The sequence below is a fragment of the Oryza sativa genome, chromosome 9, assembly GCF_034140825.1.
Source record: "Oryza sativa Japonica Group chromosome 9, ASM3414082v1".
Taxonomy (NCBI): Eukaryota; Viridiplantae; Streptophyta; class Magnoliopsida; order Poales; family Poaceae; genus Oryza; species Oryza sativa.
The window spans coordinates 9,730,433-9,757,502 of NC_089043.1; the positions used below are offsets into that span (position 1 = coordinate 9,730,433).

The following is a 27,070-nucleotide window of genomic DNA, read 5'->3' on the forward strand; positions in this document are numbered from 1 at the left end:
TTATTTTTAGTCTCAGTTGGTGTTATCTCCTCTCCTCTCCCTCCATTCCCCACTCCTCTAGCGACGGCGGGCGACGGCCTCCCCTCTGCGAAATCTGGCGGGAGGGGAGGCCGGGCAGTGGTTGCGGCGCACGAGGCAATGGCGGCAGCCGGGCGGCTGCAGGCGGGCAACGACGGCCAGACAGTGCCGGCGCCAGTGATGATTCTTTTTTTTACATTTTATCAATGATCTGTAGATTTTTTTTTAGATTATGATGATTTTGTGGATGATCTGTGAATGATTTTGGATTGTGGATGATTCCGTTAATGGACATGTGAATTGTGGATGATTCTATTGTGCATGTTTTTTATGATTTGCTGGGATTTGGTCGAAATCAATAGGTGCAAACTATAAAAACAATGAAGAAAAATAAAATAAACTTTAGCCGGGACTATCATCTTTAGGATTTTTAGTCCCAGTTATTTTAGCCGAGATTGAAGATGAATATCTTTAATCTCGGATCGTGGTTCCGGTTACATAACCAAAAATATAGAGGTTACCAAAGGCGGGTAAAGCCCCTTTTTCCAGCAGCGTTAGCATCGCATCGCCATCAGTGATGCTGAAAATTTCTGGACACCATGATTTGCTTGTTGGTCCTGCCCAGCCGGCCTAGGTTGTGGCTACCGTGCTAGCTCTGCCTTTCTGTCGCGACAGCATTGGAGACGGCACGAAGACGAGAAGACCACTCCGTACACACCACAACGTTGTGGTGTTGGTCTCACATCTTCCATCAGCCACAGGAACGGGAGACACCTGACAGCCAACAACGTGTAACTACTTGAGTATTCGATTTTGGCACGATCCAGTTAGTTCGCCTGACATTATATAGTAGTAGTAGGAGTACTAAACAAAACAGAGCTATCTCATTGTAGCTTTCTCTACGGTCGATAGGCCGTTAGAAAAATAAACAGAGCTATACAAATAATTTGTGTCTAAAAGTCTTATATCTGTGTTCTAAATGCTGAAAAGTACAACGAAGAATCACAAAATCAATAAAATTAAGTTTTAAAATTAAAGTTTACCTACGGTTGATAAGTTGATAAGACAACAAGTAAACGATGAGAACATGTACAATATTTAATTTTTAAATTTATGGTTACGGTTGATAATTTGAATAGTAATTTGACAGTACTTTTCGTTTTTTAAAATTTTCATCTTGGTTTGTTTATCCGTTTGATTTAGTATCCTTGAAAGAACACTTCTTTGGTGTTGATCTCAATTTACAATGTTCCTCTATTTTCTCGAATGAGGTCATGTGCTATTACATTAGCGTCCACGTAATGAGGAACTTGAAAATTAAAGTTTGTTTTAAACATCACGACACTTTTCTTTGGCCAGTGTTTAGTGAAAACAACCACTACTACATGAACTATTTTTCCGGACGGTCAAATTCATTTTTCCGAGCGGGGATTTTGCCTGTCCGGAGACAGTCGTCTGAAAAAATGAAAATTTTTACGTGCGGTAGCTCAACCGCACAGGATAATCATTTTCCCGTGCGGTCGGGTTGATAATCATTTTCCCGTGCGATCGGGTTAAGTGGACCGCACGGGATAATCAAATAATGCGAACCGCACGGAAAAAAAAAACGAAAAAGTAAAAAAAAACCTAACCCTAGCCGGATTATCCCGTGTCGGTGCCGCTCGTCGTCGTCGTTGCCGCGCCCGATGCCGCGAGAACCACGCCGCCGCTGCCCGAGCTCGCCGCTCCGGTCGGATCCGCGCCGGCGCCGCCCGGTCGTCGTCGCGCCCGCCGCCGCCGCCCGGGCTCGCCGCTCCTGGATCCGGGGCGGCGGCGCCTCCTCGTCGTCGTCGTAGCGCCCGCTGCCGCGTCTCGTCGTCGGCGTCGCGCCTCGTCATAGTCGTTCACTCGCGGAGCCGCCGCCGTGCCTCTGCCAGCAGCCGCCGCGCCGCCTCCCGCGCCGTCGGTGGCGGGGGCAGCGGTGCTCGATCGGTGGGGACTGAGGAGGAGAGGAGAGGAAAGAGGCAAAGAGAGAGAGGACATAGAGGGGTGGGAAGGAGAGTAAAGAGGCAGATGGGGAGGAGATCGAGGAGTGTAAAAGGGAGAGAGAATAAAAAGGAAAAAAAAAAAAGGAAGAGACAGATTGTAAAATTTGAAATGGGTGAGAGGGAAAAGTGGAAGGGTATTTTTCTATGCGGTCAACTTAAAAAGCATGCGAAAATAGATTTTTCGGTGTGGCCCTCTTTAGTCGCCCGCACGGGATAATGCGGATTATCCCGTGCGGTTCTCTTAAGACGCCTGCACGGGAAAATCCATTTTCCCATGCGGATGACAGACCGGCGCCGTTCTCTTCTTTTTCCCGTGCGGTTCCAGTTTTGGTCTGCCTGGAAACAAAAGGGCCCGGTGTCCAAGGAAAACCTTTATTGTAGTAGTGCACATTTTCTAAGCATGCCAAACTTTGTTATTTTAATATTACCCCACGTGTCATAGACATATCAATTTGCTAGGCTCTGCCACGTGCGCCTTTTTTTTCATAAAAATTTAGTAAAGGAGACCAAAACAAAACCCAAGGCCTCCCTGGGAATGAAGAACGTTTGGAGTAACTTCACAGAACTTGAACTAGTTTATGTGAAAATCATTTATAATTATTATATACTCCCTCCGTTTCACAATGTATGTCATTTTAGCATTTCCACATTGATATTGTTGTTAATGAATCTATACATATATATCTATCTAAATTCATTAACATTAGTATGAATGTGGGAAATGCTAGAATGACTTACATTGTGAAACGGAGAGAGTATGTTCCAAAGGAGCCTAATTTTAGTGCTCTATTTATTTCAAAATATATGTCACAACTATTTTTTCCAATGTTCTACTAATAGAAAACGTGCATAAATATACTTTCTCCTTTTAAATACTTTTTCTAAATCATCTACCCTCCAGATATCCCTAATCTTCTTAGGTGTATCATCGTATATGCATTTACTAAGATGATTTAAATAAATAGGTGATAATAATTATTTCTTGGTTTTTTAATTCGTGGTAGTTGCGTGTTATATGATAGAGAGAATACTAAAAATGGTGTTTGCATGCCCATTTAAAGTGAATTTTTCATTTGCTTCGCTAATTACCCAAGACTTTCTTGGAAAACCAGGAACTTTATTGGTTAATTTGTTAGTTAAATTTTTCCCACAAAATTTCTTCAAACCTTCATCTGTTCCTAATAGAGTCATTGTCGCTGGGTGTAGTAGACATATATTTTCACATGAGGGATGGATGGACTAGCTTAAAATATGTAGCGGTACACGAAACTGCATTGTCAAAAATTGCTCAAACAAAAAGATCCTGAAGGAGACAATGCGATGACTTATTGACGTTCTTGTCGATCTTAGTGGCTTACGTTTGCGTCCAAAAAAGTTGTTTTCTTCGCTTGCAAAGTTGTTGGGCGGTGTTTTGACAATTTGCACAAGATGCTTATGTTTTAGTATGATACTATATATTGTGGGATTGTTTGCTTAATTAAATTAGTCTATTCATAGCGCACAGTTTCTTGAGTCTTAAGTTGCAAAGAGATATGTTAATTATTTGGGTAAGTGACTAGATGCTTCCTATATTTTTTTACCATCTATCTACCTATCCATCCATCTATCTATCTATCTATCTATCTATCTATCTATCTATCTATCTATTATATACTAAAAGTCCATTAAACTTCCCACAAACGCTCTCAAGCCACCACGTATACCCCTAAAAACGCTCCTAAGTCGCCATATGGCACTATATAATCTCACCGTTGATTGCTGTCAAGCCACCACGTGTACCCCTACAAACGCTCCTAAGTCGCCACATGGCACTATATAATCTCACCGTTGATTTTCACTTAAATTGGTGGACCCGTTATTTTACACCATTAAATTAGATCTATTATTAAAAAAATAATTTTCTCATGTTTATAACGTACCAGCGCTACACGATGCAAACGCTATTTCTTGTCTTTCCGTACGTACAAACGCACGTGACTGAAAACAAAACGATAAAGCTTTCCTATTCTTCGCTAGAAGAAAAAAATGCACATATATTGAAAAAGACAGAAAAAAACATACATCCATAAAAATCAATGGTCTTTAATATATTATTTCTACAATATAAAAATAAAATATATAACTTCACAAATATAAATAAATTTAGTTAAATCTATCTAATATTATATACTAAAAGTCCATTAAACTTCCTACAAACGCTCCTAAACCGCCACGTGGCGTTTTAATAGATGGGAAACATCTTGCCCTCAATTTTCATTTAAACTGGTGGATCCATTATTTTGCACCATTAGATTAGATTAAAACCTCCCTTTCTCTCCTCTCCTTGCACGTTTTGTGGTCCAAATTGTAGAAAATCACATACACTTTGACAATTGGCACTCAAGTACATATATTTTGTTAGTGTAATTTCACAAAACCACACTATCAATGAATGGATTCACCTATGAGATGACATGGTTGTTCCACTTAGAATGAGGACGTGGCATCCTGTTAACTTGGACCATAAAACGTGTAGTTTTGTGAAATTTACTCTTTTTTCTATTCCCATTCACCCCACTTTTATTTTTTTTACCTAGTGTACTCCTAAATATTTTTATATTACTTTTTTCGCTATTGACTTTTGAGCATATGTTTGATTATTCATCTTACTAATAAAAATACATAATTAAAATACAATGCAGCAAATGAAATCAACATGTATTAATTAACTCCACAACAATTTTTCAAAAAAAAACCCGCATCAAACTATATACTTTATGGTATAAAATATTACTTAATAAATATACAACGGTAATTTGAACTATGTAAAAATGCAAACCATGTAATTTAGTTGTGTTTTTTTAAGTAGATCCAATTTAAATTTTAATTTGTGTGAGATTAACATTCTCAAATCATTTTGGAATTTTTCGAAACTGTTTGGTTGGTATTTCAATAGCAATAAATCCTACATTATACATAGATGTAAAGAAAATTCACCAAAAATATTTTCAACAGGTAAAGTATATATCATTGGTTTTTTTTTCATATTTTCTAATAATTATTTAAATGATATGAAAATAGTTAGAATATAACCCAAAAATAACATATTTATTTAAGAAGTTCAAACATAGTTAATAATGGTCCAACGACATAAGTCGATAAAAAATAGCTATTTATTTTAAAATATTATAATAAATTAGGGTTCCTAACTAATATATGATGAAAACATGAGAGACAGTACATTTGGAGAGGGGATGAATGAGGCGGAGGGGTGGATATTGGGCTATGGTGTACGTATGTACATACATTCAATGCCCCTCGGGCTCTATATTGGCACAATCGATGTTTATTTTATGTTGTCACTCCCAATACATATCCAAAATGACATATTTGGTTAAGGTCAGCTTTTGACTCTAGCTACCACAACAATTATAATTTTATATCTTTATTTGTGATTGATCAAAAAATGCAGTTCCACCAGTTAGAGGAAACACTCCAATCCAAGAGTGCCACACGATCTTCTAAGTAAGTGCTCTATAATATATTCTATGCTACCATTTAAATGACTATTAGACAGTATTTAATGATCTTTTAGTATATGGTACATAGATATACTTGCCAGTGGCTTTGTACTTTTATTCCATACCATCCGGGTATAAAAAAAGTATGTTTTTTTATAAATATTTATAGTTTCATTTATAAATAAATAAATAAATAAATAAATCAAGATCACATTAACTATATTTTACTACATAGAAGTTAACATGGCAACTAAATAACAACTGAAAATTAATTGTACATATGTATTATGTATTATGTTATACTAAATCATTCATTGTACGTAACAAAAATCAATTAAACACGCTCTAGAGCGCTAATAAATCACCGTATAATATGTCGTAAAATTGTAATAAATAGTAATTAAATTGACGTATCTATTATTTTTAACTATTAGATCTATTTTTTTTTAAAAAAAAATCTTAAGTTGCCATGGGTTACCTCCTATAAAAAAAAAGGAAAAACCATAGAAATTCTTAGAAAAAATGAAACACCCCGTCATCAACTTTCACTTAAATCATTTAGAAAAATAGAAAAATAAAATCTTCACCACCTCCTCACCCTCCCATGTACACAATACTGTCGTCCACTCCCTATTGTTTTATCTCTTAAATTAAAAGAGAAACCATAAATAATGTTTGATATTTTTTAGAAACTAAGTACAAACGCAAAAACTCACAGCGCGCACACACACACCCCCTATTAATGCATACATGCATATACTCATCTGAGTACTTCTGAGAGATTAGGCTGACATATTTTGACATTGACGAAGTCGCCACGCACCTCGCTGTCGATTTGTACGTCGCCTACCATTGAAAGAATTTGTCAAGTCTAAGACTTGTACCTGAGTGGGCAAGTTCCACCACACACATGCATATACCCCTATGAGTACTTCTGAGAGATTAGACTGACATATTTTTGACATTGACGAGGTCGCCACGAACATCACTGTCGACGGATACGTTACCTACCATTGAAAGAATTTGTCAAGTCTAGGACTTGCACCCGAGTGGGCAAGTTCCACCACAAAGAACCTAACCAGTTGAGCTACATTCACTTCGTAATAATGTTCGATATTAAAACAACCATAATATTTAAGCTACATTTCTGGAATACTCCTATGACTTTTAAACCGGTGGAACTATTATTTCTAACCATTATATCTATCTTATATAAGAAGAAAAAAGTGTGTATTCATGGTACATCACATTTCAAAAGTATTATTGCGCAATTATATTTCGTTGTTATTATATTCACGTTAGCTTGCGTGGAACCTCTGACCCACTCTACATGAAATGTTCATAGATGGACTGGCTGTCAAACTACATCTATCATATTAGGCTATATGAACCCATACATTTAATGGAGTTTCATGTCCCACCCAATTCATCCTCGAATAAACCATGATAACATATATGCAATTAAAAAACACCTTACTTTTACTTTACACTTACTTTTCGTTGACATATTTTCTAAAGAAAATAAGTCTACCTTCTTTTCAAATGATGAAAAAGATTATAAATAATTGTTTATAGATAGTATTACTTAAATATGATATAATATAAAGCTAATAGGTTAAAAAATTATAAAAGCAATTAATGCCGACTAAAACATTTTACGGAGAAATCATGATAGATGTTCTTCGGTTAATAGTTCGCTCTTACAAGTGTCTCAAACTTAGCGTACGACGCATGTCCGCGTATTCACGCGGCCTACCTTCCTAGTTTGAAATAAAACTTCAGAGCACGTAACAGACATAGACGCTCGTATATATGCGTGTACAAACACCCCTATAAACACCTCAAAAAAACACCCCTATAAACACCTCAAAAAATTAGGTCGACATATGACAAAGTCCCTATCACTGATAGAATAAATTAACCGTAAATATGAATACTTTATGAATACTCGTGTTAATTCTGAAACTTAAATCTGTATAGATAGGTTCCACCATAAGAGACAACATATATAGGAGGCTAGAAAGCATCATGTTTGTCATAAGTTCTTCTTATACTCTGTTCATTCTATTCTCCAGAATATTTTTGTCCATTTGCATCAACTTTTGTTCTTTTTGTCGCATGTATATAAATTCTTTTGTGTGCATCACATGATTTCTAATTTCTGTGAACCTCTCGAGTGCCACTTCAGTGATTATGAGCTATCCTATTTTCTAATTTTATGTTTTAATATAAAAAACAAAATCAGGAATATAGGGCTCTATAGAAGTAGTACTGAACTATCTAATACAATTTTAATAGACTAATATAGCTCCAAGAAATATTTGGAGTAGACAGCTCTAAGAAATACGAACTCTTGAGTAAAAAGACAAATTGAGGCACGAACAAAAAAAATACTGAATAAATTAACCGTAAATGCAAAATTTTTTTTTCAAATATCATAAGATTTGAAAGATAACTTTGGAGTACAGCTGCAGGACTGATCAAGAGCAACAAAGATTATCCGTGGTTTAAGTCTTTAAGGCCGAAGACCTTTTGTAAACAGTAGATCCAGCCTTTGGTAGAAAGTCCAACAGAAATATGCATCTCTATCTGAATGTAAAAAAAAATATTAATTACCTTTTTTGGTTAGTTTCCTGCTGGCTTGCAATGTAACTTTTGTGAAAGGGGTTGGAAAACTTTTGTGAATGGGATGGGATGGTCATAACAACAAAGGCTCAAAGCATAGCGCAGCCACTAGACCGCTATTACCACTTAGCTCTCCTAATATCCTATCCGTTACGAATATTATCTCTAAGAGGAGATAAATACTATTTTCTTATAAACCAATCAGAACCAATTTTAGACATAAATTTGTTCTTATCTCTAAGCCTCCCTCTACCTGTAAATAGCCTATCATTATACACATAATGATTGATAATAAAAACAAAGCTCAACCCCTACATCTCGTGTTGTTATCTCTTATGGTGTGATTTATTAAGATGTGATACGAGCTTCTACATCTACTGGGCGCCTCATCTTCTATAGGAGTGAAGGGAGCGGATTTGGGCGATCCGTCAATGTAGTCATTCCACAACACGTTATTAGCAGCTCTACCGTTGGAGTAATGTTGATGGGGCAGCTACGGCTACATATGCTTCCTCGTCACCGCAATTGACTCACCACTGCTTCAAGTCCTATTGCGCAGATCAATCTACGGTAAAAATTTGTTTGTTGCAATTAGTACATTATTAGGTTTTCTTGCATTTCATCATGTTGTTCAAGCTATAATAGCAGTAGAGAAGTTTCCTGCTTTAGATCTATATTCATTTATTGCTTAAAGATGAAAACTGGAAGAAAAACATGTGTTCTAATCGAAAAATTGATCGGGATGCCTTTCTCTGGGACTGAACCCGGTTCGGGAACCACTCCCTCGTCGGAGCCACACCGGGAGCACGTGCCGCCACTGCCGGACCGCCCACGCTGCTGGGTTGGCTCCGTGTTGGCTGCCTGGCTGCTCGCTGTCACTGTTAGAGCAAGTATAAGTATAATAGTAGGCTATTAGCCAGCTAAATACTGAGGTAGAGAAGAGAAGAGAGGAGAGAGAGGAGAAACGGGCTGTAAACTTACAGCCGGCTTGGACACAAGAACTAAGAAACTCTGTGAGAGAGACAAGTGGACCCTGTATTAATTATAAAGAGCTAACTATTATATGGATAGACTAAGAGAAAGCTATAAAAAACTTTATAGCCAATAGATCGGCTGTATTATTAGTCTTGCTCTTAGAGATGCCATCGATTGCGGTGCTGTTGCGGGAAACGGTCGATGACGACGAGGACAAAAATACATGTCGCCGCCATCATTGGACTCAATGCAGAGGACAGGCAACTTCCGCTATTAACCCTCGACGACACGCTTGGGGCCATGGTGGGAGGTGGATAGGACGAATGGGCGCCGACCTTGGATTACACTCCACTGAGACACCATGGTCAGACGTGCTTTGGTTGTCATCACCAGAGGCCTGGCTATCGGTGTTGAGCTTGCCTTGCCACTGTCTTGATACATGTAGGTCACAACGAAGCTTTGACGGACAACACCGGGCACCGCCACCATCCTACCACTAGTCCGCATCCTCGTCGTACGCCACCTCGCACTCCACCGCCATTGATTGTCGTCGTCTTCCTTTGCCGCCACCATGCCTGACCGGTCTCCACGTTGGCCAACGGGATCTCTTACTAACGTGACGGGCATCAGTGACGTGCCATCTGCGTGACTCATCATATGAGGACCGATCATAGATGTGAGGTCATTTGCGACAGGTCATAGTTGTAACCCGTCATGGATGATCTGTGACGGGTCATAACCATGGATCATCACAGATGTATGACCCACCATAAATGAGACCACTCATTTCTGACAGATCTTTAACTACCGCACGTCACATATTGTTATCTCTGACGGGGGTTGGTTACGACTCGTTAGTGATAAGTGAAAATTCAAAATTTTAAATTTTGCAAAAAAAATCTCAGATTGAGACATGCCCTATATAAAAGTTGGAGCTCTCGATGACATATATAACTTTATAACTAATATCATTTTCATTAGAGGTCGTTTACATCGCTAAATATGCATTACAAGTGTTGAGATCTACTTTTAAAAACAAAGTTTTGAGTTTTATCAAATGACGTGGATGGAAACATGCCCCATATGATAGTCATAGAACTCAACCATATTGACAACATTTTAGTTTACAATATGTTCATTTGAGATTGTTTGCATGTTCGAAGATCCATTATAATGTCCTTTCAAAAAATATCCATTATAAGGTGAGATCTATTTTGAAAATGAAATTTTGAATTCTTCAAATGACATCAGATGAAGATATTCTCTACTTACAAGTTATAGAACACTATAAGATCTATAGCTATTTAGTTGATAATATTTTCATTTGATGTCATTTAGAGTGTTAAATATATGTTAAATGATTAAGACAAGCATAGACAAAATAATAACATTCAATGAGTAATCAATATTTGCTGAGTAGGTGAGTTGGTAAGGGTGCTCTCTGTGGAGTTTGAGTTTTTTTTTTGTTGCATTTAAAATAAAAAAAATCGTAATTCTTGTTTTGTCATCAGTGGCGGGTCGTATGTTACAACCCGTCAGAGATGAGTAACCAGTGACAGACCGAAGTTATGACACGTCACTGATGACTCATCTGTGACGGGTGACAAGTTATCACCTGTCAGAGATGATTTACTCACCCGTCACAAAAGACGGGTGTTCACCTGTCACAGGTGAGTTTTTGTTATTAGTGACCACTAATCTCTAACCAAAGCCAAACCCATTAAACATGAGCATTTGGACACGTCAGAGATGGCTTGATCCAGCATAGTGATTGACGTTTTGCATCTTTAGGAATATGGCCAAGCATGCAAAGTACTCATGGCTGGTTTAAACTTGAATTTTGAATCAATTGACGGTATTTTAGGACAGTTGAAGGGTTGTGAATAGCTCTGTCTTATTTTCATTGTTTTGTTTGATGTGATGTTCTCTCCTTCTTTTATTTGACTTACTGAGTACCGGCGGACAACATATACTTACTGTGTATCCATGGCTAACATATTCTTACGATCTTTGTGTATTGAAAAATCAAATGATTTTTAGCAGCGTTTTGATATTTTTCCCTTAGCTCATACTGAACTTTTCATGTATGACCCGTATTTCTTCCTCTCCAATGAAAACATGCAGATTGTAGATCAGTCAAGGTCCTTAAGGAAGATCCTTAAGGCAAGGTTGTCAGTGGACATAAGGACAATATACTGCTGACATGTAAGCATTCTCTATGGGAGCCTTTGTGGGGCATATTTTTGAGGGATCCTAGAATTCTATGGAACCAGCCCCTAACTTTTGTACAAAACTAAGGAAGCTGGATAAATAATTGAGCACTTGCATACAAGGTACCAATAAAATATTGAAAATGAAAAAGAGTTGAAATGTGCTAGACTTCATTTTTGAGCACTTGTAGATTAAGTACTAAAAAATATTAAAAATGAAAAAGAGTTGAAAAGTGCTAGACTTCATTTGAAGGTTGCATGTTTGGTGTTTGGTGTGACTTCATATTCCAAGGTGAAGGCCTAACACAAAAGTGAAGGCCTAACACACCCCTCTCATGTTCCCATACACAAGACAGGTCTAAGCTTACGTGGCATGGGTACACGCCTTGAACATATAATGGTAAACCAACCCATGTGAGCATGTATTAATTCTCGAGATTCAATACTAAGATTCGAGTCATAACCTTACGTGCTATGTGGCTGCAGAAAACCCCATGTGGGCAGGATTCACCACAATGATCCTACTAGCTTAATTGGTAACAATTGACAATTCTCATCAAGCTAAGAGACCGACTCATAAAATAATTTACCATTTCTAGTCTGATCAAATGAATAACTAGTCTCAGAAACTAACAAAGATGGCATTTTTGCAAAATTACTTGATTTGATAAATAAAGAACTTAAGTACTTGACAATGAAAATACAACTTTAAAACCAAATGCTAACATCTCAAGGTGGCTACTGAGGAAGCATATTCAAAAACATCGGCAAAGACACCAATTCAGAAGAAGTTACATACTCCAGCAACAATTGCACAATATTCAGAAACTTCAGTGCAGACTAATTCTTAACATATCAAATCCTCCAATAACAGCTACACAAAACCGTGAGGAAGTGTGAGTCTGGTTGCCCCCCTTCCCATTGCGTGTTTAGTAGGATCTGCATATGTTTAATTTAGACCGATTTAGATGAAATTACTACTGGATAAGAATTGACAAATTACAAAGTTTCTTTCATAAACAAATGCCACTTTACTATAATTACCTGGAGTTAGTTCTGTTGTCCTTCCTTTCACGGACCTACTAGTTCCTGTGCATATTAAAGTAATATAATATTATTGGCATCGAGAGCTACAAACTTGTGCATCAACAAGTTCAAATTCCTAAGTTAAGTACTACTAAGTTAGTAAACTACATAGAAAAAAAATATAAAACACCATTTTACCTTTTTAGCATCAAAAGTTATGCCACATTTAATTTATTACAAAATAGTGAAAATCGGTTTCATTATGCCCAATATAGTTATTGATTCCCTATAATGTTGTTAAATATGTTTAAGTTTCATACATACAAAAGAGAAAAAACTGAAAAAATTAAAACATAATAACATAAATAATATTCATACATACCGTGACCTTGCACATTACGATTAGACGATTTCTGCATATCAATATATATATATATATATAAATGTCAATATATTTTTTTCCAAGCAAAAGATAAAAAACGTTCTTGCTATATGAAAGGCATCGTGTCATGCATTTACACTTATAAGAAATTAGCATTAATTTTCTAAACATCACAACTTCACAAATATGAATATTAATCGGTTACTATCTTCCCATTTCCCAATATTCTATAGTAATGAACATGGCCAAACCATATGGCATTAATATGAACTAAAACATATACATCTAATCTTAAAAAAACATATCTGAGATATAAAGTTACTAACCTTTGTTTTACTCCCATTATCATCTTGACGATTTCTCTTTCCAATGTTCCTCCTCATCTTGTTGTCTAAATCATTGGAATTCATTTCAATAAATTCCACTTCCTCAGGTACATCCTTTTTAGCCCCAGCTAGAGCTTCCAAATCTTTTGGTACGTTTTTCTTTCCTGGATCAGGTAAGTTTGAGGATTCTAGATCGGAATGATCAACATGATCATTCTTTGCTGTCTCTCCAAAACTATCTTCTTGTTTTCCCTAAGCAAATACAATTAAAAATCAAATCAAATTCACTGAATGAAGAAAGTTTGGAACTCTATGTTAATAAGCTCATTACTAGTCATCGGTATGTTTTAACTTGCATTTCTACATGAGTGACCTACCTTCGTATGCTTGACTGATTCCTTCAATTCCTCTAATAAGTTGCTATGTCCCAAGGTGTTTCTATCCATTGCTTCCCTCTAGATCTGCACCGTTGGAATAGTGAAGAGGAAGGGAGAGATGAAGGAAAAGATCGAGTAAGTTTTCTATCCAATGAAACAATATATATAGACATATAGATATATGCGTGATAGGGACGCAAGTATCTGGCGTGCATATCTGTAATACCAAAACCACGGGCGGCTCATGGTTTAGATGAAACCGGTGTGCTAATTAATTCCATCAAACTGTGTCCGGTTTCCCGAGCCAATGCTAGGATTGAAGCGGTATCAAAAAAATGGTCCATGGGCCTGGTTGTTGTTAGGCCCAAATCCAGCACACCTCTCACAAGCCCAAATACCTCGCAAATGTGTGAAATGATGCATTTGTGCACAAGATTATCACTTTCTAAATGAGTATTTGTCCGTGGTTTCCACTAAAATAACTTCAGCAATGCATGATATTACACTCCATGTTTTTCTAGGTGTAAAAAATATGGTATACTCCTATAATGTTGGAAATCTCAAGGAATAACTATACAAATATTGCAAGCGTACCCTGTTTAGGGGTTTCCTCCTAAGTCCCAACCCAATAAGGAAAACATGACTAACTCCGGCAAGGCTGCAGGAGACCTACATGGATTCGATTAAGACTAGACTGAAGAATAACAAATATATTTGTATGAGTCCTCCTAGGATACGAGGAATCAACTACAATTTGACCTTTCATAGATTTCAATGGTTCATAAGCCAAATCATATTCAATCAAAGCATACGCCCACTTGCCAATTCTCCCACTTAGAATTGGCCTTTGCAACATGTGTTTAATAATATCGGATTGACAAGTAACTATGCATGTACTAGATAATAAATAATGCCGCAATTTGGTACAAGAATAGTATAGATATAAACAAAGTCTCTCTATAAAGACATACCTTGTTTCAGCATCCAAAAGACGATGGTTTAAATATGTAATGATGTATTCCTTGCCATCTTCTTCTTGTGTCAAAACGGCACCAATGACTTTATCTTCGGCGGCAATATAAAACCGAAACGGCATTCCGGCTTTAGGCGCTCGCACCACAGGTGGAGTAGATAAATACTTCTTTAATCCCTCAAACGCCTCTTGTTGTTTTGCCCCCCAAGTAAAATCGGCTTCTTTTTTCAAGCGAAGAATAGGGACAAAAGCATCGATTTTACCCACTAGGTTATATATAAATCTCCTCAAATAATTTACCTTAGCTAGCAACTTTTGAACTTCCCTCTTGCATGTCGGCGCCTTGAAATCAGGAATCTTTTCTATCTTCTTAGGATCAAGCTCAAGTCCTCTCTCATGCAACATGAATCCTAAGAACTTCCCCGCCGACACACCAAAAGCACATTTGAGTGGATTCATCTTCAAACCATACCGGCGCATCCTCTCAAAAGCTAAACTCAAATCGGCTCTATAGCCTTCCATACCATCCGATTTGACAACAATATCATCAATATAGATTTCTAAGATAATACCTAGCAAATCATGGAAGATCAAATTCATTGTCCTTTGATATGTTGCACCGGCATTCTTCAATCCAAAAGTCATAACAACCCACTCAAATAAACCAACAAATCCTGGACACCTAAAAGCCGTCTTATACATATCCTCCTCCACCATAAAGATTTGATTGTAGCCGGCATTACCATCCAAGAAACTAATCACCTTATGACCCGAGGCATCATTAATCATCATGTCGGCTATAGGCATAGGATATTCATATTTTGGAGTAGCTTTATTTAAATCTCTAAAGTCTATGCAAACTCTAATCTTACCAATCCCCTTCTTTTTCACCGGGACAATACTAGACACCCACTCCGCATAACGACATGGCCTAAAAAACCCCGCTTTTAATAACCGGTCTATCTCCTCCTTGACCCGATAATATAGCAAAGGATTAAAACGATGAGGTGGTTGTTTATAAGGCTAAAACCCGGTTTAATTGGAAGCCGATGTTCAACAACATCACAGCTAAGACTTGGCATCTCATGGTACTCCCATGCAAAGCAATCAACATACTCTTTAAGCAACTCAATTATTTTAACCTTATAATCAGCTTTCATGTTTTTGTTTACAAAAGTAAGCCTTGGCTTAGTTCCATCTCCGATGTCTACTTCCTCCAATGGATCGGCCGATGTAAATCCTTGACCAAGCTTTTCTACTTCATCAAAATCTTCAATAGTTTCTCCGATATCGTTCTTTGTAGACCGATACTTTTTTTAAGAGAACACAGCAGGGGAGGCCCCCGCTTTTAAAATAATTTTATTAAGAAAAATAAAATATGAAATTACTAAGAGATTACAACAGACAGATCCAGTCCCTGACTACATCTTGATCTTGCGCATTGAGTCTAAACAGCAAAAGAAGCAAATCTCCCTTAAGAAGTTGCTTCCAGGAAGAGAACAAAGGCAATTTATCCTCAAAAATGAACCCATTCCTTTGCTTCCAAATATTCCAAGCACCTAAGAGAAATTTCTCCATAAAACATTTTCCTAGATAAAGAGCTTTAGCCGACAGAAGCATGTTCTCCAAATTGAGAGAAGAATCCCATGAGATGCCAATATGATTCCAGCAGGCTACCGAAAAAGGACATCAAAAGAAGAGGTGCACAAGAGTTTCAGTACACCTCTGTTGACAAAGCACACAAAAGAGATCACAATTGGGAGGGGCACAGTGCTTATGATCAAGCATAAATTTGGTATTTAATCTTTCCATTAGAAGCAACCAACCAAAAACCTTAACCTTTGAGAAAACCTTACTCTTCCATAACCAGAGGAAATGCCTCGGAGGCTGCAGTAATCTAAAATTGAGGGCATAGAATTTTTGGGAGGTATACTTAAGGCCACCCTAAATGTAAGACCAAACATCATTCTCATGAGACAAGTTGATGTTGCTGAGAAACTCGGTCAGTTCCAAATATTCATTATAAGCCTGCTGTGAAAGAGGAAGAATCAAATTATCTAACATATCAGTTGAGAGATATTTATGTACAGAAACCTTTCTGTCATTTGCAAAAGAATACAACCTAGGCATTAGAAAGGTTAATGGTGGATTTTCAGACCAAACATCCTCCCAAAAAGAACAAGAATAACCATCAACATTTGGCAATGCCTCTGAATAAATCCATCAACCTACAAATGTCTCACCACCAAAAAGAACCCTTTGAGGTTGAAAAATGAGGCACAACCTGAGAGTAGTAAGAATTCCATATGAGGTCAACCCAAGGCACCTTTCTCCTATTATAAAATTTATCAAGAAACTTTAGGAGTAAAGCCTGATTCTGGATTGAAAGGTTAATGACTCCAAGACCTCCTTTCTTTTTTGGTTGGCATACTTTATCCCAGGCAGCCAACAACTTTCTATTAGAGTTTACCTCTGAACCTCTCCACAAGCAATGTTTTCTTGCTCTATCAATATTGCCAATTACAGTCTTGGGCAACAAAAGAGTACACATATAATATGTAGACCGATATTCTTGCACTCTCTTTTGCAACCACTCTAGATTAGCTTCTTTACTCATGATACAAAGTAATATGACCTAGCCGTGCTATACAAGCCGGCTTGATAGAAATAGGTACAAAACTGTCACGACCAGAAATAACCCAACGGGCGTTCCTTACATGCGTGTATTATTCCTTGTGCTTGGCTTCCAGGCGGATGCGCTTGTCTACCAGACGCTGGAAATCCGGATAATCCCCGGAGACCAGACGCACGGACAGCTCAGGGTCCATCCCTGCCAGGAATTTCTCCTGCTTCTCCTCATCTTCATGAACATCCTCCAGGGCAAACCGGGCCAAGTTGTTAAACTCATGCAAATACTCCATCACGGAGCGGTTGCCTTGCTTCAACTCCCGGAATTCCCTTTTCTTAAGGGCCATGACTCCGGCGGGCACATGGGTCCTCCGGAAAGCGGCGGTGAAGCAGGCCCAGGTAATAAGCTACCCCTCTGGCTGCGTAGCCTAGAAGTGGTCTCACCATAGAGATGCGGGCCCTTGCAGTTGGTGAGCGGCAAAGATGACTTTCTCCTCATCGTTGCACTACACGGTATCCAACTTTTTCCCCACGGCATGCAACCAATCCAAGGCATCCACGGTGTTATTGGAGCTAGAGAAGGTGGGCGGGCGGATGCGGAGGAACTCGGCGAGTTTAGAATGTTGCGGGGGTGGTGGTGGAGGTGGAGCATTATGCTGTGACGGATTTTGGATGTGGTGGAGGAAAGCAGCCATCATGTTGGCCTGCTGGGCGAGGATTTGGGTGAGGATGGGGTTGGTGTCAGGTGGTGGTGGTGGTGGCGGGGGAGGAGGTGGAGGTGGGCTGCCATGGTTGTTGTGGTTGCTGCCTTCGGGGTGACTGCCTTCACCGGTAGCAGCACTTCTTCTGGTTGTCACCATCTGAAAATCCCACACAGAACCAGCAAACAGAGAGAGCTGACTATTAAAACCAACCACCCACGACTACCATAATTCTTGAATTTATTTCTACTACTAAATTGGTTCATTAAGGTTCAAGTTGCTTAAGCAAATAAAATAAAGACAGGCTCCGACACAGTTATACCACACACCGGTATAACCATGCCCCACACGACTCCAGCAGAAAAAACAAACGAGAAGAACACACGCGCAAGCCTACTAACTGCTCGTCTACTTCTGCAACGGGCTAGGGCGGAAGCCGAGCAACAGCACATCCTCCGAGCTACCAACGCCAGAGGCTCCCTCCTCCTGAGGAACCGAGGGCGCGGGCTCGGCGCGAGGGGTCTCCACGAAGCAAGTCCATGCCAAGGACTGACGAACAAGCTCAGACCTGGAGGTACTCTTGCGGGCGGTGATCTTCAGGCTGCGGCAGACGCGGCGGCGCTTGGGGTGACAGACCTCTGCGTGAGCGATCTTGAGCTGACACAGCTGCGCCTCCACTGCGTCCAAGTCCTTCTTCAGCTACAAGTTCTCCTGACGCAGCTCCAGGATCTTCATGTTGTTCTCGACCAACCCACGGCGCACCATATGATGGAAGTCGATACGGGCCGCATCGTACGCCTCCACCATGCGCGCCAGGTGCATGATGGTAGCGTCATCCTCCGAGCTAGCATCCCTGAAGGTGGCATAGTTGCGGGCTCCTTCTCGGCGAGGGTGGTAGCGGTAGGACGAGTGCTGCAACTCGTTCGGGTAGCGCTGGTGAAGAGTGCCGATGGCGAGGAGTGCGGCGTTCTGGCAAGCGGCGGAGAAAGAATCTCCACCCGCGGTGACTGCCAACGAAGTCCTCTCGGGAGAGCCGGTGAGGATCACTGCAGTGACCTCCCAAGCAGCGTGGGGCTCTGCATCCTCACCCTCCTGCTTCGGGAGCTGCTTGCCCTGGTAGTCCACTCCATGCGGATACCCCAAGACAACGCACATGCCCCGCAGCTCCAAAACGAAGCCAGTCAGGTCTAGGCCACGACAGTTGATGCTGCCGGCCATCTACAAGCAAAGACAAAAGAGAAAAAAAAATTTTAGAGATCAGCTTTTGATGATAAATGAAGCAGCAAGACGGAGAGAGACTAGAGGATTTTCACAAATAAGAAAGGATTTTTATTTCGAAAATATTGCTAAAGCTTGGGATCTAAGGCTCGTCCTATGGTCAAGGAGGCTAGAGTCACACAAGCGTCGCCTGGCGAATTTCCGCAACCAACAGGGGGCTAACCAAAGGGTCCGCTACACTAATCCCTACCCAGGGGGATCCTCCTCGCAGCAGCAGCAACAACCTCGCTCCGCGCCCCGACCTCAATTCGTGGTGCGCGTCCCGCAGCCGCAGCAACAGCAGAATCAGCAAGGGAACCGTGCACCCCGTCCTCCTGCGCCAGCTGTGCAGCCTGGTCAAGGCCGCAGAGACGCTCAAGGTCAGCAGCGTCTGTGCTTCAACTGCTTCGAGCCCGGGCACTTTGCGGACAAATGCCTGAAGCCGTGACGCCAGCAAGGCCAAGCGCCTCCCCGCCCCTACAACGGTGGTAAGGATATCACTCGGGGTCGTGTGAACCACGTGACTGCCGAGGATGTGCTGACAACTCCAGACGTCATCGTTGGTACGTTCCTCATTCATTCCATCCCTGCTACCATTTTGTTCGACTCTGGAGCTTCCCACTCGTTTATATCTGTGCCATTCGTGGGGAGAAATCAGCTGGGGGTAGAACGGCTTCGGAACCCTCTGCTCATCACCACCCCTGGAGGGGTTATGACAGCAAAGTATTATAGCCCTGCCGTTCCTATAGAAATCCAGAGAATCCCTTTCCCCTCAGATTTGATTCTTCTAGACGCCAAGAACTTGGATGTGATCCTCGGGATGAATTGGTTGGCTCAATTCCAAGGAGTAGTGGATTACGCAAGACGCACTGTCACTCTGTACCGGGGGCCTGATCAACCGGTTGTTTTCTTTGCACCCCCAACCTCTGTCGGCAGTTCAGAACTTCATCAGATAGGACTGTCAGAAATACCCATCGTCAGTGAGTTCGAAGATGTGTTCCCGGAAGAGCTACCTGGTGTGCCGCCCAAGTGAGAGATTGAGTTCTGGATAGATCTTGCTCCAGGAACCACTCTGTACAAGCGACCCTATCGTATGGCAGCAAATGAACTGGCCGAAGTCAAGAAACAGTTGGAAGAGTTGAAAGAAAAGGGGTATATACGGCCAAGCACTTCCCCATGGGGTGCTCCCGTGATTTTTGTGGAAAAGAAGGACAAGACAAAGAGGATGTGTGTTGACTACAGAGCTCTCAATGAAGTTACTATCAAAAACAAGTACCCTCTTCCCCGGATTGACGATCTGTTCGATCAGCTTAAAGGTGCCACTGTCTTTTCAAAAATCGATCTTCGCTCCGGATATCACCAATTGCGTATTCGTGAAGAAGATATCCCGAAGACCACGTTCACCACGCGTTATGGACTGTATGAATTCACGGTGATGTCGTTCGGTCTGACCAATGCGCCTGCCTTCTTCATGAACTTAATGAACAAAGTGTTCATGGAATACTTCGATAAGTTTGTTGTGGTTTTCATTGACGACATCCTGGTGTACTCACAATCAGAGGAAGACCATCAGCAGCATCTCCGTCTGGTATTGGGAAAGTTGCGGGAACACCAATTGTATGCCAAGCTCAGCAAGTGTGAGTTCTGGTTGTCCGAAGTCAAGTTCTTAGGGCACGTGATCTCAGCTAAAGGAGTTGCTGTGCACCCCGAAACAGTGACCGCCGTCACTGATTGGAAGCAACCCAAGACAGTCACCCAAGTCCGCAGCCTTTTGGGTTTGGCCGGGTACTACCGGAGGTTCATCGAGAACTTCTCCAAAATCGCTCGACCCATGACACAGTTGTTGAAGAAAGAAGAAAAATTTGTGTGGGGCCCGCAATGCGAGAAGGCGTTCCAAACTCTCAAAGAGAAGCTAGTTTCCTCGCCAGTGTTAATACTACCGGATACTCGTAAGGACTTCCTGGTGTACTGTGACGCTTCGCGCCAAGGATTGGGGTGTGTGCTCATGCAGGAAGCCCTGAACCTAAGCATAGTTGGTCGTGGATTCTTGGCTATGCTGGAAGCCAAGCCTACCTTGCTCAATCAAATCCGCGAGGCTCAGAAGAATGATCCAGATATGCATGGGATCCTCAAGAATATGAAACAGGGTAAAGCCGCTGGTTTCACAGAGGATGAACACGGAACCCTATGGAACGGAAATCGGGTATGCGTTCCAGACGACAGAGAACTTAAACAGTTGATACTTCAGGAAGCTCACGAAAGTCCCTATTCCATCCATCCTGGCAGCACGAAGATGTACTTAGACTTGAAAGAGAAATACTGGTGGGTTAGTATGAAGCGGGAAATTGCAAAGTTCGTGGCCCTTTGTGATGTGTGCCAGCGTGTCAAGGCAGAGCACCAACGACCGGCCGGACTTCTCCAACCTCTCCAAGTACCAGAATGGAAATGGGATGAAATTGGGATGGATTTCATCACCGGACTTCCAAAAACCTAGGGTGGATATGATTCTATATGGGTAGTCGTGGATCGACTAACCAAGGTAGCCCGGTTCATTCCCGTAAAGACCACCTATGGGGGGAACAAATTAGCTGAACTCTATTTGCTAGGATCGTGAGTCTCCATGGCATTCCTAAGAAAATTGTATCTGATCGGGGAAGCCAATTCACCTCTCACTTCTGGAAGAAGCTCCAAGAAGAGTTGGGCACCCGATTAAATTTCAGCACCGCGTATCACCCGCAGACAGATCTACAGACCGAGCGTCTAAATCAGATCCTAGAAGATATGCTTCGCGCATGTGTCCTAGATTTTGGGAAGACCTGTGATAAGAGTCTCCCCTATGCCGAGTTCTCCTATAATAACAGCTACCAAGCCAGCATACAAATGGCACCCTATGAAGCGTTGTATGGCCGCAAATGGCGGACACCGCTATTGTGGGACCAAGTTGGGGAAAGCCAAGTGTTCGGGACTGATATCCTGAGAGAAGCTGAAGCTAAAGTCAGAACCATTCGGGATAATCTAAAGGTGGCACAGTCCCGGCAGAAGAGTTATGCAGACAACCGACGCCGTAACCTAGAATTCACAGTGGACGATTTTGTGTACCTTCGGGTCACGCCATTGCGGGGCGTACACAGGTTTCAGACGAAAGGGAAGCTCGCACCTCGGTTCGTGGGACCTTTCCGCATCATTGCTCGACACGGAGAAGTTGCTTACCAATTGGAGCTGCCCGCCTCCTTGGGCAACGTGCATGATGTTTTCCATGTGTCGCAACTCAAGAAATGTCCTCGAGTACCGTCCGAGCAGGCCGATTCAGAGCAAATTGAAGTTCGCGAAGACTTGACCTATGTAGAGAAGCCGGTGAAGATTCTGGACAGCATGGAGCGCAGGACCAGGAACCGGGTAATCCGTTTTTGCAAGGTCCAATGGAGCAACCATGCCGAGGAAGAAGCTACTTGGGAGCGTGAAGACGAGCTGAAGGCAGCCCATCCAGATCTCTTCGCCAGTTCCTCCGAATCTCGGGGTCAAGATTCCGTTTAAGGGGGGTAGGTTTGTCACGTCCCAAAACGACCCTAAAATATATCCTTTAAAATTATGCCTAGAATAATTAAAATCCTTGTGAAAGCCTCCAAAAAAAATTAAAATGTGCAAAGTAAAAGTCAAATAAGGCTTAGAGGATTTTTGTATATTTCCTAAAAGCCTAAAATGTATAAATAAATTTTAGTGGAATTTTCAGAGCACAAATAATAATTGTTAAGAAATAAACAAAGTTGAAAAGGTTTTATAAAAAGAAAAACCCTAAAAATCTCCCCTTCCCTCTCTTGGGCCGGCTCGGCCCATTTCCCTCCCCCCTCTCCTCTTCCCCGCGGCCCACACGGCCCCTCCGCGCGCGCGCCGCTGACGGGCGGGCCCGCCCGCCACCCTCGCTGACGGGTGGGGCCCACCTGTCATCCCCATCCTCCCGCCGCTCCCGCCGCCTCGCCCGCGCCTAGCGCCGCCGCCGCCGCGAATCCCGCCGCCTCCCGCCGTCCCCGCGTGCAATAAAGTGGGGGGAAATATTCCCCGTGATCCCCTCTCCCTTTCCCCCCATTTTTCCCTCTCTCTCTCACATTCAAACGGCGCGGATTTGCCCCCGCAAATCTCGCCGGCACCATTGATGGCGGCCGGACCTCCCGCGCCGGTTTCCTTCCTCCCCGGCCGCCCTCTCCCCCTTCCAACCCTATTTAAACCCTCCCCGCACTTCCTTCGCCCGTTTCCACCCTTTGCCGCGCCGTCTCCTCGCCGGAATCGAGCTCGCGCCGTCGCTCTCTCTCTCCACCGCCGCCGCCGAGCTCCGGTCCGCCGCCGTCGTCGTCCCGGACCGTCTCCAGCCTCGGCGCCGCCTCCTTCGGCTTCGCCGCATCCTCGCCGACCTCGTCCACCTCTCCGTTTTGGTCGCCAACCGCCGGAACGCCACCGACCCCGTCGACCTGGTCCGCGCGCCCCTCCCCCCCTCGGCTGACGCAAATTAAAATTTAAATGAAGAAATTCGCAAATATTCATTTAAAGAGCATATAGACTTCAAATGGCCATAACTTGGCCATTTGAACTCGGAATCGGACCGTTCAAGTCTCTAATTTTTCCTTAAGAAGTCAAGAACCCATTTTTGTGCTTTGTTCCTGCTTGTTATATGGAGTTTATTAGAGTAAAAGCCTTTTTCTTTTCCGTTGGTCGTGTAGACGCTGCAGCTTCGGAAGATCCGCTCTTCGTGGAGGTTGAAGCCGACGTTTGGGAAAGCGAGCAAGGCAAGTTACATCATCCTTGAACATATTGAATCCCATTTTATAAAATTATTTTGATTTAAATTATTGCATTATCGCTTTATTTAAATTCCCGCGTTATCACTGTTTTATTTAGCCATGCCTATTTTCCTTTGTTATGACCTTATTATTATTGCTATTGTTATTATTACCTTGTTCACCCTAGAATAAACAAAACCCCAACTAGTGGACACTCTACTCATGGTACCACTAGTATGAATTTAGGTAGATGCTTCGCTGATTAATTAGGCAACATTAGGTGGTTTTACAACTCTAGACTTTAGGAATATTCTCATCACCTGGACACTATGGAATGGTTGGATTATTGTGGAATTGGATTCACACCTCCCCCTCTATTCAAAATCCTCAAAATGGTTTTAGGCTGGGCTCGGGGTGCATAGTTTTGATAGTAGCACCTCGGCCATATAAGGACCGGTCTTCGGGCCTCTGTTGCAAAGCACTACCGTACTTCCATATGTCTAGTGGGTAAGGCTTAGTTTGTGGCTCAGTCTGGTTATAAACAAAAGTACACGGATGGAGATGGACGAAGTCGGGGGTCGATGGACATCTCTAGGGCATATGAAGGCTACACGAGCTGCGGCCCGGTAGTCGAGATGTCATGGCACAGGGCTGGTGTCCTGCTGCTAGGGGCTCAGTCCTGCCTACCTGTCCCGGAGGTTCCGGCCGTAGGTAGGGTTGGGTCGGTACTCTTGTCTATGGCTAGGATGGGTTGGAAACTATGTCACGTCTTTCGCCCGTATACCGTGGTGGTATGTGGCACGTGGTTACACGTGAGGAAGATGTGTCTTGTGGGTAAAGATGTACACCTCTGATCAGAGTATAACCTATTTGAATAGCCGCGCCCTCGGTTATGGGCAAGCCTAACAATGTACCCAAGTTAGTGTTTTAATTCTTAAAACCTGCTTAACAACTAAAAGGTGGAATGGTTGGCCTGGGTTGGCTTGGGACGAGCTGGGACCCAGGGTCGGGTTGCTAGTTCGGTCTGAATCATCGTAGGCCTTGGGTTAAGGCAGGTTCGTGTGGGTTCACGGCCTTGATTAATAATATTGCATAGCTCTAGGATCGTATTTACAAAATAGCTTTGAGCAACTAAGTGACTTTTAATGCTGTTTATTGCAAATCCTAACCCCCTATATTATGGCTCCCTTGTACTCCCTTGCATTTATTCTGCACTCATGGGTGTGTTATGTTGAGTACGGTGGTTGTACTCAGTCTTGCTCAATTTTTTCCCAAACCCAGAAGAGGAGTTCCTGGAAGATGAAGGCTTTGGTGTCTAGCTCGTGCCTGCCGTCAAGCGCCTGTGGTCGTCGCCCTAGTCTTCCGCTGTTTTTCGTTTGTCTTCCTGTGTGCTGGGCCTTCGCCACCCGTGTATTAATTATTTACGCTTCCGCTTGTTAAACTCTGAATTGTATCAACTTTTGGTGTACCTTGCCTCCTGGGACAAGGAATAATACACGCACATAAGGAACGCCCGTTGGGTTATTTCCGGTCGTGACAAAAACTACCATTAGAAACACTAATAAAATCATAGCCAGAGAGATCTAACCCCGATAAGCATTGAATATTCCCATGTTGCCACTCAATTGAAGCATCGGCCATTGCAACCTCGGCCGATGTATCCGTTTGAACAATCTCAATATCATCGCCGTCCTATTGAAATAAACATTGATGCAAGGTAAAGGACACACAACAATTGGTATGAATCCAACAACAATCCAAAATAACACCATAGTTACCTTGTATATCGACGATGAAGAAAGCAGTTGGCAACGTCTTGTTTCCCACGGTAAGCTCCACCGAAAAGACATATTTCGTCTCCGTTGGTTCACTATTGAAACCATTGAGAATCATATTGGTCTTCTTCAACCCATCATCTCCATGCCTCCCGAACATAGCCTTGGTAAATTCGAGAACTCTATAGCCACGATGATATGGGACATTATTATAGTAATCAGGATACGGCTTTTGGTAAACCCTAGCACAATACCTTACCTCAATCCCAAAATTCTCCCTAATGATAGTCCTAATCCGATCCTCCATAGTTTCATGCCTTGGTGGATTCGGTGGTGGGTTTGGTGGCCTAAAAAGTGGTTGTTGTGGCACAATATTATTATATTGGCCATATCCAGTGTGATGAGGATACCCTCTATTAGGATCATTGTAAGCGTTAGGGATATGTGGGGGAATTTGGGGATTAACAGTAGCTATAGGAGGATCATGTACTGGAATATGGTATAAAAGCCCATTATTAGTTATAGGATCAATCCTCGGTATCAGCACTATTACGCCAGTCTAACCAACCTAGGGTCCGGTCTGACCGACGTCCAGAGGTGCGGTCAGAGCAGTCAGACCGGCCATCTGACTGAGGTTGCCCGGTCGGACCGGCCGTCTGGCCAGTCAGACCGAGAGAGAGGCCGCGGTCCGACCGGCCACTAGGCCCGGTCAGACCGGCCGACTGCGCCGATTCTCCCTCACCGACTGATTGCATATTTGCCTCGTCGGATTTGTTAAATATTTGATTAACAGGGGCTTGGCTAGTGCTTGCAGAGGTTTTAGGTGGTAAATTGGCTATGAAAGAGCCGAATTTAGAACTCATATAATCCTTAATGCTCTCATTAAAACAAGCTTTCATAGCAGTATCAAGTTTCTTATTAACAACAGCAGTAATTGCTACGAGTTTTTGAACAGGAATTGCAAGTTCTTTAGGATTTACCTCTTTTACCTCTTTAGTAGCAAGTTGGAGAGGAGGACCGGGCTTGCGAATCATTCCTTAACGAATTTTGGTGAACATCCTCGTCAGCGCCTCCTCTTGCCACGCCTTGAATTGACGCTCCATATTCTTGACGTTGCTCCTTATCTAGATCATCCAAAGAAATCTTGATGACATTGGATCCATCCACCTCCGGCTTGCTTTGCTTTGACATGGCGGAGTCGAAGTTGAGATGACGTTGAGCAAATTTCCCCAGTGGAGTCGCCAAAAATCGTGTTGACAACTTTTTGAGAAGTTGACAAGCACGATCACAGCACCTAAACGTCTTGCGGTAATCGTAGAGTCGCCAACCACCCTAATCTAGCAAGCGCTACATCAAGATGGGTTTTGATAAACTAAATCGGCTAACGGAACTGATCTAGATGAAATGGTGGATAACTACCCAACTCGTGGGCAAAACGGAAGGTTTTTAGGACAAACCTACAAAGAGGTGTCACACTCTCGCAGTGGCGACGGACGAT

The 27,070-nt window shown here is 42.1% G+C and overlaps 1 protein-coding gene and 1 long non-coding RNA gene across 2 annotated transcripts; both read right to left on the bottom strand.

Annotated features, from left to right (window-relative positions):
• Positions 1-394: 394 nt before the first annotated feature.
• On the bottom strand, positions 395-2,031 carry LOC4346581 (uncharacterized). The gene is made up of 2 exons (XR_001539764.3): positions 1,650-2,031; positions 395-792 (listed from the first exon to the last, which is right to left on the bottom strand). It is a non-coding gene; the product is annotated as an uncharacterized lncRNA (long non-coding RNA).
• A 9,968-nt stretch (positions 2,032-11,999) lies between these two features.
• LOC9271794 (uncharacterized) lies at positions 12,000-13,614 on the bottom strand. The gene is made up of 5 exons (XM_015755779.3): positions 13,467-13,614; positions 13,090-13,341; positions 12,764-12,794; positions 12,400-12,444; positions 12,000-12,294 (listed from the first exon to the last, which is right to left on the bottom strand). The coding sequence occupies exons 1-5, from the start codon at positions 13,533-13,535 to the stop codon at positions 12,230-12,232; spliced, it is 462 nt and encodes a 153-aa protein (XP_015611265.1). The 5' UTR covers positions 13,536-13,614; the 3' UTR covers positions 12,000-12,229.
• Between the last annotated feature and the right edge of the window lie 13,456 nt (positions 13,615-27,070).

Excerpts from the sequence above, each read along its gene's own strand:
- LOC9271794 (XM_015755779.3), bottom strand. The coding sequence starts at position 13,535 with ATGGATAGAAACACCTTGGGACATAGCAACTTATTAGAGGAATTGAAG. Across the intron at positions 13,342-13,466 it reads AATCAGTCAAGCATACGAAG|GGAAAACAAGAAGATAGTTT; the intron begins GTAGGTCACTCA and ends GTATTTGCTTAG. Across the intron at positions 12,795-13,089 it reads ATAATGGGAGTAAAACAAAG|AAATCGTCTAATCGTAATGT; the intron begins GTTAGTAACTTT and ends ATTGATATGCAG.